The 15,524-nt window shown below is 37.8% G+C and overlaps 1 protein-coding gene across 1 annotated transcript in view; it reads left to right on the top strand.

The window, feature by feature from the left end:
• Positions 1–15,524, top strand: part of LOC107561051 (rho GTPase-activating protein 32-like) — a 108,286-nt gene that overhangs the window by 79,064 nt on the left and 13,698 nt on the right. The window contains exons 6-12 of the mRNA XM_016245390.1: positions 978–1,115; positions 3,765–3,857; positions 3,991–4,113; positions 4,398–4,475; positions 7,898–7,979; positions 10,152–10,202; positions 12,203–12,277. Of these exons, the coding sequence (XP_016100876.1) occupies positions 978–1,115; positions 3,765–3,857; positions 3,991–4,113; positions 4,398–4,475; positions 7,898–7,979; positions 10,152–10,202; positions 12,203–12,277 (640 nt within the window). The remainder of the gene's footprint in view (positions 1–977; positions 1,116–3,764; positions 3,858–3,990; positions 4,114–4,397; positions 4,476–7,897; positions 7,980–10,151; positions 10,203–12,202; positions 12,278–15,524) is intronic.

Raw genomic sequence — 15,524 nt, 5'->3', positions numbered from 1 at the left:
CTACTGCTTTATTTAATCAGAAACAGTCTAAATGTAATTTGTGTATTTTACTTTCATTTTATTAAAAGTAGGCCAACAGCCCTACGGAATTAAAACTCTTTACAGAACGGGCATTAGGACCCGGGGGAGGCTGCCGCTGCTGCTGCTACTGCATGTGCTATTACTGTTTACGCTATCACACACCAAATGCATCATTCTTTACGTGCATTCACAGATTAAATGCAGCGATCCAAAGTAGTGAATCTAATCACCATTCAGGCAAAATGTTGCTTCAAAAATGAGTCACACTGCTGATGTGATCTAATCGCTAGCACACCCTGAGCACATGCAAGTTAATATATTCCTCTTATCGGCAACACATCTCGGCATTATTCCGATATCGGTCCGATAATATCGTTCATCCCTAAATGTAACATTCCTTTATAATTTATTTCATATTAGCTGATAAAATCCAGAGCTCGCCTGCTTAAGCTCAGCCAGTGTTTTTTTCTGAACACTTAACATATCTTTATCCTGATGCAATATTTTTTCTTCATAATTGTATGGAAGTTATATAATACAGTTTTGAAATCTCCCACTGAATGCATAGTGGATTGGAATTTGCATTTATCAAAAATCTGGGTTACATGGTTCCATATATTATTTTTCCAGAAAACTGAAATTCTTTTCTTTATCTAAAAGTATTAGTATTTCCTTCAGGAAATGCAAATCTAGCCCAACTGTAAAAAAAAGTGTGTGGTCACTGTCCCTCTCCTCAGTTCTTTGAATGCTGCTTTGTCCAGGATTAAACACACACACAGCTGTAATGTGGCTGCTCTGAAGTGGCCATTGTGTGTGGTCATCATGTTGCTGCACTGGCCAGATGAGGTTTATCCAAGAACTGAGCCCTCATATTTACCCTGCAGACCAAACTTCAACACACTCTAGCTCTTGTTTGTTTACCTTCTAAGTTACGGCCCTCTTTTATCACCCCGCAGGGACGAAGCTGGATCGTGAGGCGGAGCTATGAAGATTTCCGAGTCCTGGATAAGCATCTCCATCTCTGCATCTATGACCGCCGCTTTTCCCAGCTCCCCGAGCTGCCCCGTTTCGACAGCCTGAGGGAGAGAGCAGAGGTAAGACCCCCAAACACTCCTCTTTTAGCACTTACTTGTGGCCAATGAGACATTTTAGGCCCCTGCCTGTAAACGCACAATGGTCAGACCTTTCATACCCAGTATACACGGTGATTATCCTGCAAGATGCCCCTCTCAGAGTAGCTTTAGTCATCTCTGATGAGTGAGTGCTCAGTGAGACTGGTTAACAGCACCTAATGGCATCCCATGAGAGACTGTCAGATGGATATCCTTGTAGTGTTCAAAAAAACCTCCTCTTCCTGCTGTATTGGGCATACATAGCATTTGTTTCACAGAGTAGTATACTTGAACTGTGCCATATTTTCACAGGTAAAATGGATCTGCTTTGAAATTTGAGTGGCTGATAATGCCGCCCATTATGTTTTGCAGAAGAGGAAGTCTCTTTGAGCTGCTAAGTGGAAGCTCCCACAATGTTTTTGTGTGTAATCAGGTGTTTTGAGCTTCCCAATACAAGAAAACAGATCCAAGGTCATATTTCATCTGTTGGATTGTGCAGTTTTATTTGTAGAGAGGCCATTTAGAGATCTTGGTAAAGATGCATCTGAATCTTGTAAGGAGAACTCGGTATTACAAGCCCTGAGATGATTTTAAAAGGTTAACTGACTCTGATTTATAGGAACTAACACCTCAAAGGATATAATAATTATGAGGCTTGCCTATGCATTAAATGTGGGATGTCTCACACAAATGAGCCTCATTAGCACATGAACAAAACATAGCAAATAACTGAAGCAAGCGACCGTATCATTAAAGAACGCTGTTCAATTTCTGTTTACCTACATTCTTCATGTTATTTTCTAGTATAGTCAACACAAGCAGAGTTGCCTTGGATTTTAGAGATATATGAAGCCGTATAGAGCATGAGAGTTCTCACAGCTGTCTGTTCGGTCTTCTTGGACCTAATTATGCTTCCTTTGCAGCCCCTTTTGGCCTTCGTTTTACATTTTGGTGAGTCTGCCAGCATACGTCTGGGAAAGGAATTGACAGGAGGGTGGATCTTGGGATAGGTTCAGCTGGATCAGATCCCATCAGTGCTCTGTGGATCGTGAATAAACTCTTATGGGCTTTCATTGGCTCATTTTAATCACTTGCTCTTATTTTTTCTTGTTCACTGGCTGTCCACCAGTCACCAAAATACTTGTCTTTCATATTATATAATATTATACTAAATACACTATGTGGCATCAGACCCCTTAATTAGAAGGGGGTGACTATAATGCTTAGTTAAAAAAAACCCACTATTATTTGAAATAGAAACCTTGTGTAAGATTTTAAACATATTTGCTGTCACTTTTGATCAATTTTAATGCATGCATTCTGAATAAAAGTATTAATTTATTTCCAAAAAAAACAAAAAAACTTACTGATCTCAAATTTTTGAATGATAGTGTACCTTTAGCAATGTTGTGTACATTGTTATTGTTTATATTTGGCCAAATTATCCTCCAATATTTGTGTCATATGCAAATATGCTGTGACTGAGGGGAAATATTTGAATAAACATAAACATTTTTACTATTCTGTAGCAAAGTGCGTCAACATATTTGAATGTTGTTTTCAGCTCATTTTAGCTATTCTGAAAGAGAGACATAGAAAACTTGATTAAGTAAAGAGTTATTTTGTTTTTACCTTCCTTGACTGTATTTACAGTAGTATAGCTTAATACACGCAGAGATGCATTGACATTTAAAACAAATGCCGCAGGCCAAACTCGGATGTGGAGCATTTTGTGTCTTCTAGAGAATCACAAACAGAGAGAAAACCCACACGCTGATGTTTTATAGAACAACTTTACCTTCAATTAGTTTTGCAGGCTGAGATTTAAGAAATGCTCTCTTTAATTTTCTCTGCCTAAAAAATCCTGTAGCACACGCACACACACGCACAAACACTTTCTTCAGAGCTTCTGTAGGCTTGGGTGCCGTACCACAGTGAAATTACTTTTTCAAAATTTACAGGTTTTAACATTAAGCTCTTTGCTGATGAGCTGACACTCTCCTGTCTCTATTTTCCACTAGGAACATTTTATTATAACTACTGTGTTTTTTTAGACTGATCTGTGTGTAATGTGGTTTAAATAGAATGTTAAGTTTTAGAAACCGATATGTGGTTGAGCTCTTTTATTAGACTGATCTTTTGAGCTGTATTAATATAAGACAGCTCCACCTCACCTCCTGCTATATTCGTTTTTATGCAAGCCATGTGGAAGTATAATCCAGATCATTTTATATCTCAGAGTGCAACTGCAACCCTTTAAAGTAGCCACAGTTACCGAACATACACTCCAAAAAACAATAACTGTTATGCCGCAAATAAATGTATACCAAGCCTTTTACAGCGTATTTCACTGAAGAGACTAGCATTGTTTTAGAGAGTGTATAGAAATGCAAATGCAGCTGAGTTTTTAATTCTGCATGTTTTATGTCGAAACTCTACACAGAAAGCTGCATTCCTTACACCTACCCTACCATTCTCTAATGAAAAAGTATGCAAACTCAAACCATTCATTCTTAGTTTTATGTGAGCTTTTAACCTCCCAGTAAAAGTACTCTGTATTTATAGAATTACCCCCTTGGAAGTTGTCACACTACCTTAACCCTCCCTCTCTCGCTCTCTTTCTCCCTACAGGCAATTTCCCAGATGCTGATGGCTTACCTCTCCCGTCTCTCAGCGATTGCTGATAATAAGATCAACTGTGGGCCGGCCCTCACATGGATGGAGGTACTGATTTGATACCATTTGAGCAGAGATAGCTGATTATTCACTTGAATAATCAGTGAGGATGAGGGATGTTCACTGAACATATATTCAATGCTGCCATTAGCTGGGGTGTCATATTTATCTCTTTCTTCAGGTTGACAACAAAGGGAATCACTTGCTGGTGCATGAGGAGTCATCCATAAATGTTCCAGCTATCGCAGCGGCCCACGTGATCAAGCGCTACATTGCCCAGGCAGCTGATGAGCTGTCATTTGAGGTTACTGGAATAAAAATAAAGACAGATTAATGCAGTTTTGAAGATGTGTGATTGCCATACTAATTTTGGTTATTATGTGAATTCTTGTTGATTTCTCTCTCTCTCTCTCTCTCTCTCTCTCTCTCTTTTTGAAGATGTGTGATTGCCATACTAATTTTGGTTATTATGTGAATTCTTGTTGATTTCTCTCTCTCTCTCTCTCTCTCTCTCTCTCTCTCTCTTCTCTCTTCTCTCTCTCTCTGTCTCTGTCTCTCTCTCTCTCTCTCTCTCTCTCTGTCTCTCAGGTGGGGGATATTGTTTCTGTAATAGACATGCCACCCAAAGAGGACACCACCTGGTGGAGAGGAAAACATGGTTTCCAGGTTTGTTCCGTGTGATTTAGCTCTCTATTTCAAGTGTACATGGCAGTTTAGAAATTGCAGGTAGAGTCCCTCTCGAGCAACTGACGGTTAAGTGCATATATATAAGTTAAATATGTAAATGAATGGCATACTGTAAATGAAATTTTCATTTACGTTTAAAATTGTTTACATCTAAAAATGCAACAATCTAAAATAATACATTAATAAAACACTTTTCAAACTGACAAACATGTAAATATTAAATTGATTCATGTTTAAAATGATAGTTAAATGTTATACTTGAATACATCACTTTTCATATCATCAAATATACATTTAAATTGTTTAAAATTGTAGTTAATTGTAACAATATTTTTTAATTGTTACATAAAAAAACATTGCTTTTCTTAATCCATTTGGTAAATGCTTTTATAAATACTTTGTCACCACCTAGTAAAGTATCAAAAACAAGCTGTGTCATTTCCCATATTACCAAATATGAATAACAAAATGACTCAGTTGTCAGTGTAAAATATAGAATCCAGTCCAGTTTAATAGATGACTTTGGCTCATCGTTCACCCTTGTTCTCTCTCTCTGTCTCTGTCTCTCTCTCTCTCTCTCTCTCTCTCTGTCTCTCAGGTGGGGGATATTGTTTCTGTAATAGACATGCCACCCAAAGAGGACACCACCTGGTGGAGAGGAAAACATGGTTTCCAGGTTTGTTCCGTGTGATTTAGCTCTCTATTTCAAGTGTACATGGCAGTTTAGAAATTGCAGGTAGAGTCCCTCTCGAGCAACTGACGGTTAAGTGCATATATATAAGTTAAATATGTAAATGAATGGCATACTGTAAATGAAATTTTCATTTACGTTTAAAATTGTTTACATCTAAAAATGCAACAATCTAAAATAATACATTAATAAAACACTTTTCAAACTGACAAACATGTAAATATTAAATTGATTCATGTTTAAAATGATAGTTAAATGTTATACTTGAATACATCACTTTTCATATCATCAAATATACATTTAAATTGTTTAAAATTGTAGTTAATTGTAACAATATTTTTTAATTGTTACATAAAAAAAACATTGCTTTTCTTAATCCATTTGGTAAATGCTTTTATAAATACTTTGTCACCACCTAGTAAAGTATCAAAAACAAGCTGTGTCATTTCTCATATTACCAAATATGAATAACAAAATGACTCAGTTGTCAGTGTAAAATATAGAATCCAGTCCAGTTTAATAGATGACTTTGGCTCATCGTTCACCCTTGTGTGTATGGGTACATAGACCCACTCGTGAGTCACTTTATGTTCTGCCAACTTGCCAAACTGTGCTCTCTTATTGCTTCACAAGCATATGCCCAGCATTGCCGCCTTTGTTTGGCCCTGTTGCTATTCAGGGCTCTCTGCCTCTCCAGTGAGTCACAGCTAGGGCCTTTGTAGGGTTCATGGTGGAAGATGTGTGCTGGATCCATCGGGGGGCAGTCTGACACTGAGCTCTGGCAGGCTATAGCTGGGTCAGGTAGCCAGCATCTGTCTGCATGGGAAAAGAGTGCACTGCAATGCCAGCTGTCACCACGAGAATCAGCACACACTGATGTCAGCAGGGTCTCAGGGAACGTCAGAGTCATAATCAAGCTCTAGTGTAGAAGAGACTGAGCTTTTTTAAAGGTCTGTGATTGGTCACAAAGTCAATGTTATACTAATAGGCATGGTTAATGTTTTCTGCAAGATAAGCTCATATGTTACAGAAAACCTCGTCTTTTGTCATCAACTTAATTCATGTCATGGATTCATAAATCTGCAGTTGGATAGTAGGTGAAAGAATGATCAAATCAAATTTTAGGTTGTAAAACATGGCAAACATGTACATTTGGCTCTGTGTGTCCTTTAATTTGTTCATGTTGGTGCAAGAGAGACTAATGAACTTTGAATCTTCTTTCAGGTGCTTTTATCTGGCGATTTATAAGTCAGGCAGCCTTGAAATGTATGAGCCTTGTTTTCAGAGATTTTTTTCCTTGATATGAAAGCCATATATTCATATAAAAAAATGCTTAAACTTTCTCCTGGCATCCCTTATAGTCCTGGTATCAAATCATCATAATCAGCAAGAACAATGTAGAATGTATCACAGAAAATTGCAAGCATTTGCAGTCATGCAAATAGATCAGTTAATGTAATATTTTCAGTGGCAATATAGCACTGGCCCAAACTTAAGTTTGCATACAATACAATTCAAGTACAAAAAAAAGTACAGAAAGTTTGGGGTCAATAAGATGTTTATACTTCAGATAAGTGTTATTATTTTGAACTTTCTATTCATCAAAGAATCCTGAAATAATGTATCATTATTTCCACAAAAATGTTAAGGAAAAAAACTGTGTTCAACATTGATGATAATACAAAATATTTGTGAGCACCAAACCAGCATTTTTGATTGATCTCTGAAGACTGGAGTAATAGCTGCTAAAAATTGAGCTTTGCTGTCACAGAAATAAATAATTTTTTTAATGCATCAGAATAGAAGTTATTTTAAATAGAAATAATATTTCACATTATTGCTGTTTTTACTGTATTTTTGATCAAATAAATGCACCCCTGGTAAGATTAAGACGTCTTTTAAAAATGCCCCCAAAATTTTGAACGCTAGTGTATATTTGTCACGGGTTCACTGCTGAGCAGACTGAGGAGCAAGGAACGGAGAGAGAGAGATGAGGAGTACATTAATCCAAAGGGGTTTAATTAACACAAAGGAACACTCACGCAATACATAACATGAACATTCATATACAATACCGGACGCTGGAGCACACACAGGGAACACGACAGGATGAGGAGAGGACGAGACACACCTGGGATCAATAGACATAAAATGGGGAACACCTGGAATCAAATAAACCTAATCAGGACAGGAACAGGAAACTAACCAAATATGGGCATGGGAAGGCACATGGGGAGCAAGACACACACAAAACATGGAACAGAGTCTGACAATATTATTATTTTCTCAGCTCTTTTAGATGAGTTACAAATCATTCTAGATGTGCTGATGCCAACTAATATATGCCTGTTTTTACTGTGCTGTACACTTCTTGATCACTCCAGGGGCTCAAAATATTAGCATTAATTAAATGAGATAGGGCTGCATTTTTAGAAACCTCTAGTTGTGATCAAAAAACAGTATCAATATAATCTAGCAGTAAATATCACAGAATTTTCAAAAGTCACTTTTTTCATTAGCTTAGTAGTTTGTCTCTTGAAGAATTATTACAGTGTATTAGCAGAGTTATATGTTGTGTTATGACACAGTAACATGACATTTTCTGAATATGACCAGAAGCAGAGCAGAACGTAGAGTGATATGATGAAGCCTTGGCATGTCTGTCTCCAAAGAGAGAAGGAGCTTTTCAGACCTTCTCTGCTCTTCACAGGTTGGCTTCTTTCCCAGCGAGTGTGTGGAGCTGATAAACGACAAGGTCCCGCAGTCTGTTACCAACTCAGTGCCAAAGCCAGGTACCACAAAACACACTCATACCTCAAATCCTGCTGGGACAGCTCATCAGTTCATCTGCTCACGTCTGTATTAACCATCCCATAACAGCTTACTTCTACTGCAGGGCATTTTAAACAGCAGCAACCCAGCAAACATCATCAGGAAACCTAATGCAAGGTCACACTTGCTGCTCATACACATTCAGATTCCTCCTGAGGCATGAAAAGATGCAGGTTTTTGAAGGCTAGCTCGTTACTCGTGTCTTGCAGTGAGATATTGTTAATAATCATGTTGAGAGAGAGAGAGAGTGGATTGGAACAAAGTGTATACTAAGTGACGTGTTGAATCAGCCATGGATCAAATCTGTTTGGTGTGTGTACTTGAGTGAACTGGAACAGGTGCTGAGTGGAGCCTCTGGGTCCTGTTGCATGAATCACAGATCTTCAAACCTCCATGAAGAGAAAACTACAAGCTGCTATTTGATGTTTTAGAGCCTGCCGTCCTTGGGAAGGGCACAGCTGCTTTTTAAGAAAGTGTCACTTCAGATTTCAACAAATTGGGTGTGAGACATGCAAGGTTTTCAGATTTCATAGCTCGTCGCCAACACGCTGCATGGGTAATTTGTGGATCACACCCAGTCTACATTTTTTTCCTCCCTCCTCACGAAGAAACCCTTTGACCCTCTTAATTTATTATATTCGTAGTTGAATCTGCACTGTTGTTTGCTTTGCCTCATTTTACTCCTAATGGTTTGTTGGGGAGTGTGTATGTGCCTTTAATGTACGTCACACACTGTGGTACAGAATGGTACGATTTAGTCCCTCTATTTACAGAATATCTCACTTGCCGAGCACTGAAACGTCAAAAGAAACAACTTGATTAATAGAATCTCAAATGGACTGTTGCTAGCTTTCACGATCCTAACAAGAGCAATACATTTAGTCATGTTTGGAGTGGCTGTGGACCATGTGGACTGCTTTATGAGAGTTCAGTTTACATCATAACTTGGACTAACTGGGCTGCCAAGCTGTCCGGAGACTTGTCCATCACCTACAGCCGTTTCTGTTTGGTTTTAGCCATATTGTGTATCAATCAATGCTTATTGGCATCAGCAGAGGGGTGAATCATTATCATGACTCATCGGACCAATCAGAATGCTGGCTTGGAGTGGGTGGGTGGTAGGGTTCTGTGGTACACATCGTCTTTTGGGAGTAATATCATTGCAAACAGTGTTGTATAAAGTGTCCAATTGCCATACTTCAGTAAAAGTACAGATACCTTTATGGAAATTGACTCAAGTAAAAGTTGAAGTTTCTCATAAGAAAAACACTTAAGTAAAAGTATTAAAGTAACTGATATGAAAAGTACTTAAGTATCAAAATTACAAGTAAATGTAATAAATAATGGCACAGCTGATTGTATCAATGGCAAACTAACTGAGAGTCTGGAAATATATTATATAGATATGTATAGGATATATAAGAGTCCAAGGGATTGTTCACAAAAATTATTATGATTATTATTATTTTTTTGTAGGACAGTAGAATAAAATGAGGCACAATGGTCAAAGATGTCCAGCACTGATCTTGATTATTTATGGACGATTCTGATTGCCATTTTTTTACAAGCAAATGAGCCAATTCTGATACGATTGCTGATTTTTTTTAAATATTTATTTTGTTTTAAGCAAGAGAATTGAGAAAGAATTACAATATGGGTACATGAAAAATATGTTTTTGCTGCATTATGGGCAGAGCTGTAGCCACTAAAAATTAGAGTCAACCACTGCATTTTAATCATGATCCAAACAAAGATGTAGATTTAGCAGTTTCTGATTTAAATTAAACTCTGAAAACAGAATGGTCTGACTTTGGCTTTGTGGAATTATGCTACATAAAACATAACGGAATCAGCAGACGGGCTGAATGAGATGCAAATTCACTCTCTGACAGCAGGTGGCTTTAAACAAAGCAGCGCTGCTCTGCTTTGTGCTTTATACTTTAACAAAGTTTATATTATTAGCTTTGACTATGCAGAAGCTTTTTCCTGGGGCTTAGCTCTATTTTTTACTGCTTCTACATCTACTGACTCTGTGGTGACACTGTATTTGGAATGTATGTTGCATTGCTTTGCACTTAATGCATGCATGTGCGATGTGTTATTTGACCATGCTTCCTCCACTGCTCCCTCAGTGTCTCCCTGCTCTGGTCTGCGGCCGGCCTCCTGGAGTCTGTTCCCACCCTGTGCGTGCTGGTATACTCTCCCCAATCCCTCCCTTTTTAAAGCTGCAGTCCGTAACTTTTTTTTGGTTAAAATTTATCTAAAATCAATATTTGAGCAAGTACATAACCAGCCAGTGTTCAAAATTATCGCCTTACTTTAGCCCGATTCACAACGGTCAGCTAATAATAATGTTTTCTAATTTGAGTGGTACGGGTAGGTTTTCGTGGGAAATTCGAGCATGCCGCTGCATCATTAAGTCACTTCTGTAAACATAAAGAAGTTGTCCCGGCTGCTAGGCTATTGCATGTGAGGATGCTGCAGCAGGCGGATCATTTATAGACTTTTCTCACAGCAGCTAGAATTATTAAATGTCAAAAAATAATTTTGATGGCGGATTGTAATCCAGAAAGGATTATATGAAACACTAGTGAATGAAATTAAATTATATTCCAGTTTTAAATGTGCTTCTGATTACAGATAGCCTGGGATTACACAAGATTTGTATTTTAAAGACAACCAGTTCGAAGGGAGCATAGTTTGCTTTTTGGGTTAAAATAATTTCTTGGTATGAAATTCAAATGGTATGACAATTAGAGATTAGACTGCAGAAATTGAAATCTACACGCTAATACACACTATACTCATAGTCAGGCAATACTGATGTTGTTAACATTAATAATCTGAGAATAAAGTATAACAATAATAATAATTTGCACGGTTTGATGTGATATGATCTAATCGATCGTTAGAATAAATCACCATTGGTAGCGTGATTTATTGTAATGCTTTTTTCCTCAGTTGGTCAGAACAAACGTGGCAGACTTGTTACTTGGTCAGATGACAATATACGGTGAAAATGCTTATTTGAATCATATATTCCAAGACGTAGGCTAGAATCTGTGATTACTAAGTATAGGATTCACACCGGTGTGGTGACTGACTGCCACACATACTCCTCAAAACATAGAACAAACGTGGCAGACTTGTTACTTGTTCAGATGAAAATATACGGTGAAATTCTTATTTGGGTCATATATTCCAAGACGTAGACTAGAATCTGTTATTGCAAAGTACAGTGAATATCCACACCGGTGCGGTGACTGACTGCCACACATACTCCTCAAAACATTAGATTTATCCGCGCTGGAGTTGTGCCACAGTACAACCCACGCAAGCTAGATAATTCCGCAAGTAACTGCAATTCCAGGTTTTCAAACAGAGATGGCGACAAAGAGGCAAAATTTACAGACTGCAGCTTTAACTTAAAGGGCTATTTCACCCAAAAATAAACAATCTGTTAATGTGCTCACCTTCATGTTGTTCCAAACTCATATGACTTTTTTCTACATGGAGCATGGATATATTTTATTTTTATTATCATTATTTTTTTCCCTTTATTTTTGACGCTGGTTAGTTTCTTTGGTTTCTTTTTATTTAATTTTTTACCGTCTTATTTTTAATTTCTTTAAAATATTTTGTTTTGTTTTGTTTTGTAAAGAGACTGGTTAGCATACCGGTTTGGAATAACATAAGGCCAAGTAAATGCTGACCATTTAATTTTTGTGTTATCTATCCCTTTAAACACAAACATACATATAGTCGCACACCCTCCATCTCCTGCTCTCTTTTTCTCAGGCACACACAAACACACACACACTTTATCACTTTAAGGCACATTTTATCACTATCATTCTTTTATCATACTGTCTCCCTACATGCATAAGTTGTCCTTTGGCAGAATCATAAAACAGTGTTTCTCTTGCACTGCATCTTAGAACACTCTTATCCATGTTAGTCTAATGTGTCTTCATTTGCATTTTACTGCACCATCTTGTTTGTTATCATTTATAGCAGCCTCAGAACTGTTGTAAAACTTTCCTAATGGACAGGAAATGTGGAGTGAAGGGAAAACTCTCCTGAAAGACTGCTAAGCTAATAGAGCTGCATGTGCAGCTGCTGTTCTCATGTTCTCTAACTGGGTCCCTTCCTCCCTCTCCCCTTCTCTCCTCCCGGCGTGCAGATTTGGAGATGGAGAGTGTAAAGCAGGACAGTGCATGGGCACCCGACCCATTAAACCCCTACAGGCTGAGCTCAGGTAGACCAAATTGTTTATCCACGTACTACGTCTAGCACGGACTAACCCCGAACTCTCCTGTGCATCTCTGCACAGTCGCCTGCCATTCACGAGTGCTCTGAACACTACTTGCACTCCATAGCTTTAGAATGTAGTTTCACTGGTCTTTCCTAACATCATGTGTTAACTATATGAAGATTTGATGCAAGCACAACAAATAGTCTTGTTTTTCCACTTAACACTCTTCTGGTGTCTCTAGAATGTGACTTTGACCCTTGTCTTATAGATTTACCCTGATAGCACTCTCTCTCTCTCTTTTGACCTGCATTTGAATGCATGTTTCTGTTTAGCAATGTTTTTGCATTTTATTTTACTTTAATACTGCTAGATTGTCTCTTTTTGTAGAGATGCATGATGTGTAGACACTATATCGGCTCTCAAACAATATTAGAGATCATCAGTATTGGCCAGTTTTGGATATTTAATTGTACATGCTCATTTCCCCTATTTTTACATTTAGATTGTTTTTGCCATCATTAAATGCTCGCTTAAAATGTATCTTTAAAAATGCTAATGTAATTAATTTATAAGATACATTAATAAGATTTTTTAAATATATTTAAATAGTATAGAATTTTAAAGTCTGCTCATACTCATCCCTATTGTTACATTTAGATCATCTTTGCCACCAATAAACGGGCACTTTAAATTAAGAAAAAAAAAAGAAGAAAAAAATCAAATTTTCATACTGTGCGCTATAATGTTGTGATGTCTGAAATCATGAATCATTTAAGTTGATTTTAGTTTTTAGTGTTTTATTTTTAATTTATGCAGACAAAATAGAACAGAATTTTAATGTCTGTTATTTATTGCTTGTCATCCATAACATGAAAATTCTGGCCGATACTGAAAATTATCATTGCATCTCTACTTATTTGACTATGTCTACACTTAATGTGTCTGTATTTGAAATGAAGCTTGTGACATCAGTTTATGGCACTGCTCCACTGCTCTTTTAAGGGCACCTCATTGTGTTTTCCAGAAAGCCCTATTGTGAAGTTATTTTGCAACACACTCCTGGGCTGATTTACATGACCCTGGTTAGGAAAGGCTATAAAATAATCCCAACTTTGTCCACTGACAATATGAACTACAGTCTCTCCATGGTGACTCAAACATATTCTTGTGTACTGCCTTTGTACATGCTCAAATACAGCATACCTCCCTGCTCCCCTGTAGAGCTTTAGCCGAGCAGCAATCACCTATCAAACAACACTAAATGCCTTATGAATCATTCACCTCATTAAGCAAATGCCCCATGTAAATGGTTAACCACATAATGTCCTATCATGCAGGTGGTGTAACAGTGATAAAGGTTGCTGTAATATTTTATTTACCAAGGTTTTCGAGCATGAATAGGGCATATTGTGTGTTCTGAAAATGCCTGAAGTGTGATAATTTCTTGTTCATGTACAGACACTTTCACATTCACAGACCAAAACTGCATTTATGTCATTCCCTTATTCTCAGCTGTAGCAGGTGCTGCTCCAGATGTAGCTCCCTTAGCTCCCTCTCACTTCCTAACTTCCTTGTGGGGCAACAATGTCTTCCTCTCAGTGGAGTAAGGGGCAGCTGCCTCTGTGAACAAGCCAAGACAGCTGGAAGGAGCTGTGAGAGAACGAGAGACAAACTGTATAAGGTTTACACAGCAATATGTGTCCGTTTGTCCTACAGGGGATTGTGTACTTCCTTACTGGTCTGTTCTGAAAACAGAGACATTTATGTGAACTTCTGTTAGCTGTTGGGTTGGGAAACAATTTTATTGGTGTTTGTTGTACTCGTGCACATTCCTACTAACTCTCGTAATGGTTTTAGTGTTTTTGTTTTATTATTAGTAGTGGTATCATTATGTATAGACACTACCTTTAGAAAGTTTGGGGTCAGTATGATTAATACTGTAATTTAGCAACGATGCATTAATGTCAAAAATGTTACAACTTTTTATTTATAAATGTTTTTACTTTTATTGTCCATTTAACACCAGTGTTACCTTGCAAAACACGTATATGTGTGTTGTTTGACAGTTTGGCCACAAACCTCTTGCTTTAGAGTGCAGACAAGCTTGTCTTTGTCAGTTCCTTATGGCTCTACCATGTCAGTCTGGGTTGTAAAAGCTGAATGGAACATGGGCTTGGCTAAGAATGGGTTTCTTTAGAAAGAGTGCATTGTTGTTGCCCTGGTGGTGTAGTCGAATGAGTTATATTTATGTTCGTCTGGCTTCTTGATTTGTTGTAGTTTTACTAAGTCGTAATTAAGCTGTAGCCTAAATAGAACATCACAGGAGACAGTTGTGTTGTATTGCCATTGTCTTTCAAAGCACATTCATCACTCGATAGTGTATATCTGATAAATGCAACAGCCTACAGGCTGAAACTGTCGTTCTCTGGATTGCGTGGCTCCTCACACCCCGATCTCTGCAGTTAGAAGCCAGCGCTGTTGAAAGTTGATATTAGGGGCTGGACAAACTCTGAAAGGAAAGAGAGGAGGGAAAAAGCGAAGAGGAAGAATGCATGTTGACTATTAGCTTTTACCGGCTGGCAGGGAAAGTGAGAGAGAGAGTGTGGTCTGTGATGATCCTTCACCGTTGTGTCTTGAGCTCTTTTCAGCAGCTGCTGCCTGGCAAACTTAAGAATACTCAAACACCATTTTTCTGCCCTTTTTTCATGGATATTTCATATTGAGGTAAGTTATGAAGTTGCCGTTTTAGTGCTAATAAAGTTGCTAAACTATCTCAGACCTGTATATGCGACTGAAGTGCTTTCTATAGCCAAATTTGTGTGTAAATTACCTAGGGTTTAGTCATTTGCACTGCCAAAATCAATGGCATTTAAAATATTTGCTCACTGGTGTTAATTTGTGATAAATGCATTTTGTTGACTTTGTTCTAATCGCCTTTCTCTGTAGATTTGGTGTATTCTGATTTGTGTAGCAAAGTCATATTTTAAGTCATAAGTAAGTTATTTTATGATTACAATTTTTGGCAAGTCATTGGAAACTCAAGTTGAGAGCGTTGATTTGGAGGGAAAAAAAGAAATACGTATTGTGTGTCAGTCACGTTGTGCTGTAACGTCATCAGTGTCTCCTCAGCGGAGGTAAAGTGCAGCCTGGAGGAAACACTCATTCTTTAGTAACACGGAGATCTTCTTGCTGCGTCTGTGAACTTCAGCACATGCCCTGTGCTTGGTTTGTTGTGGAGTTCGTAATAAGA

The sequence above is a fragment of the Sinocyclocheilus grahami genome, unplaced genomic scaffold, assembly GCF_001515645.1.
Source record: "Sinocyclocheilus grahami isolate Dianchi unplaced genomic scaffold, SAMN03320097.WGS_v1.1 scaffold755.1, whole genome shotgun sequence".
Lineage (NCBI taxonomy): Eukaryota > Metazoa > Chordata > Actinopteri > Cypriniformes > Cyprinidae > Sinocyclocheilus > Sinocyclocheilus grahami.
The sequence above is the reverse complement of the archived record's forward strand: the minus strand, read 5'-3'. Positions and strand labels throughout refer to the sequence as shown.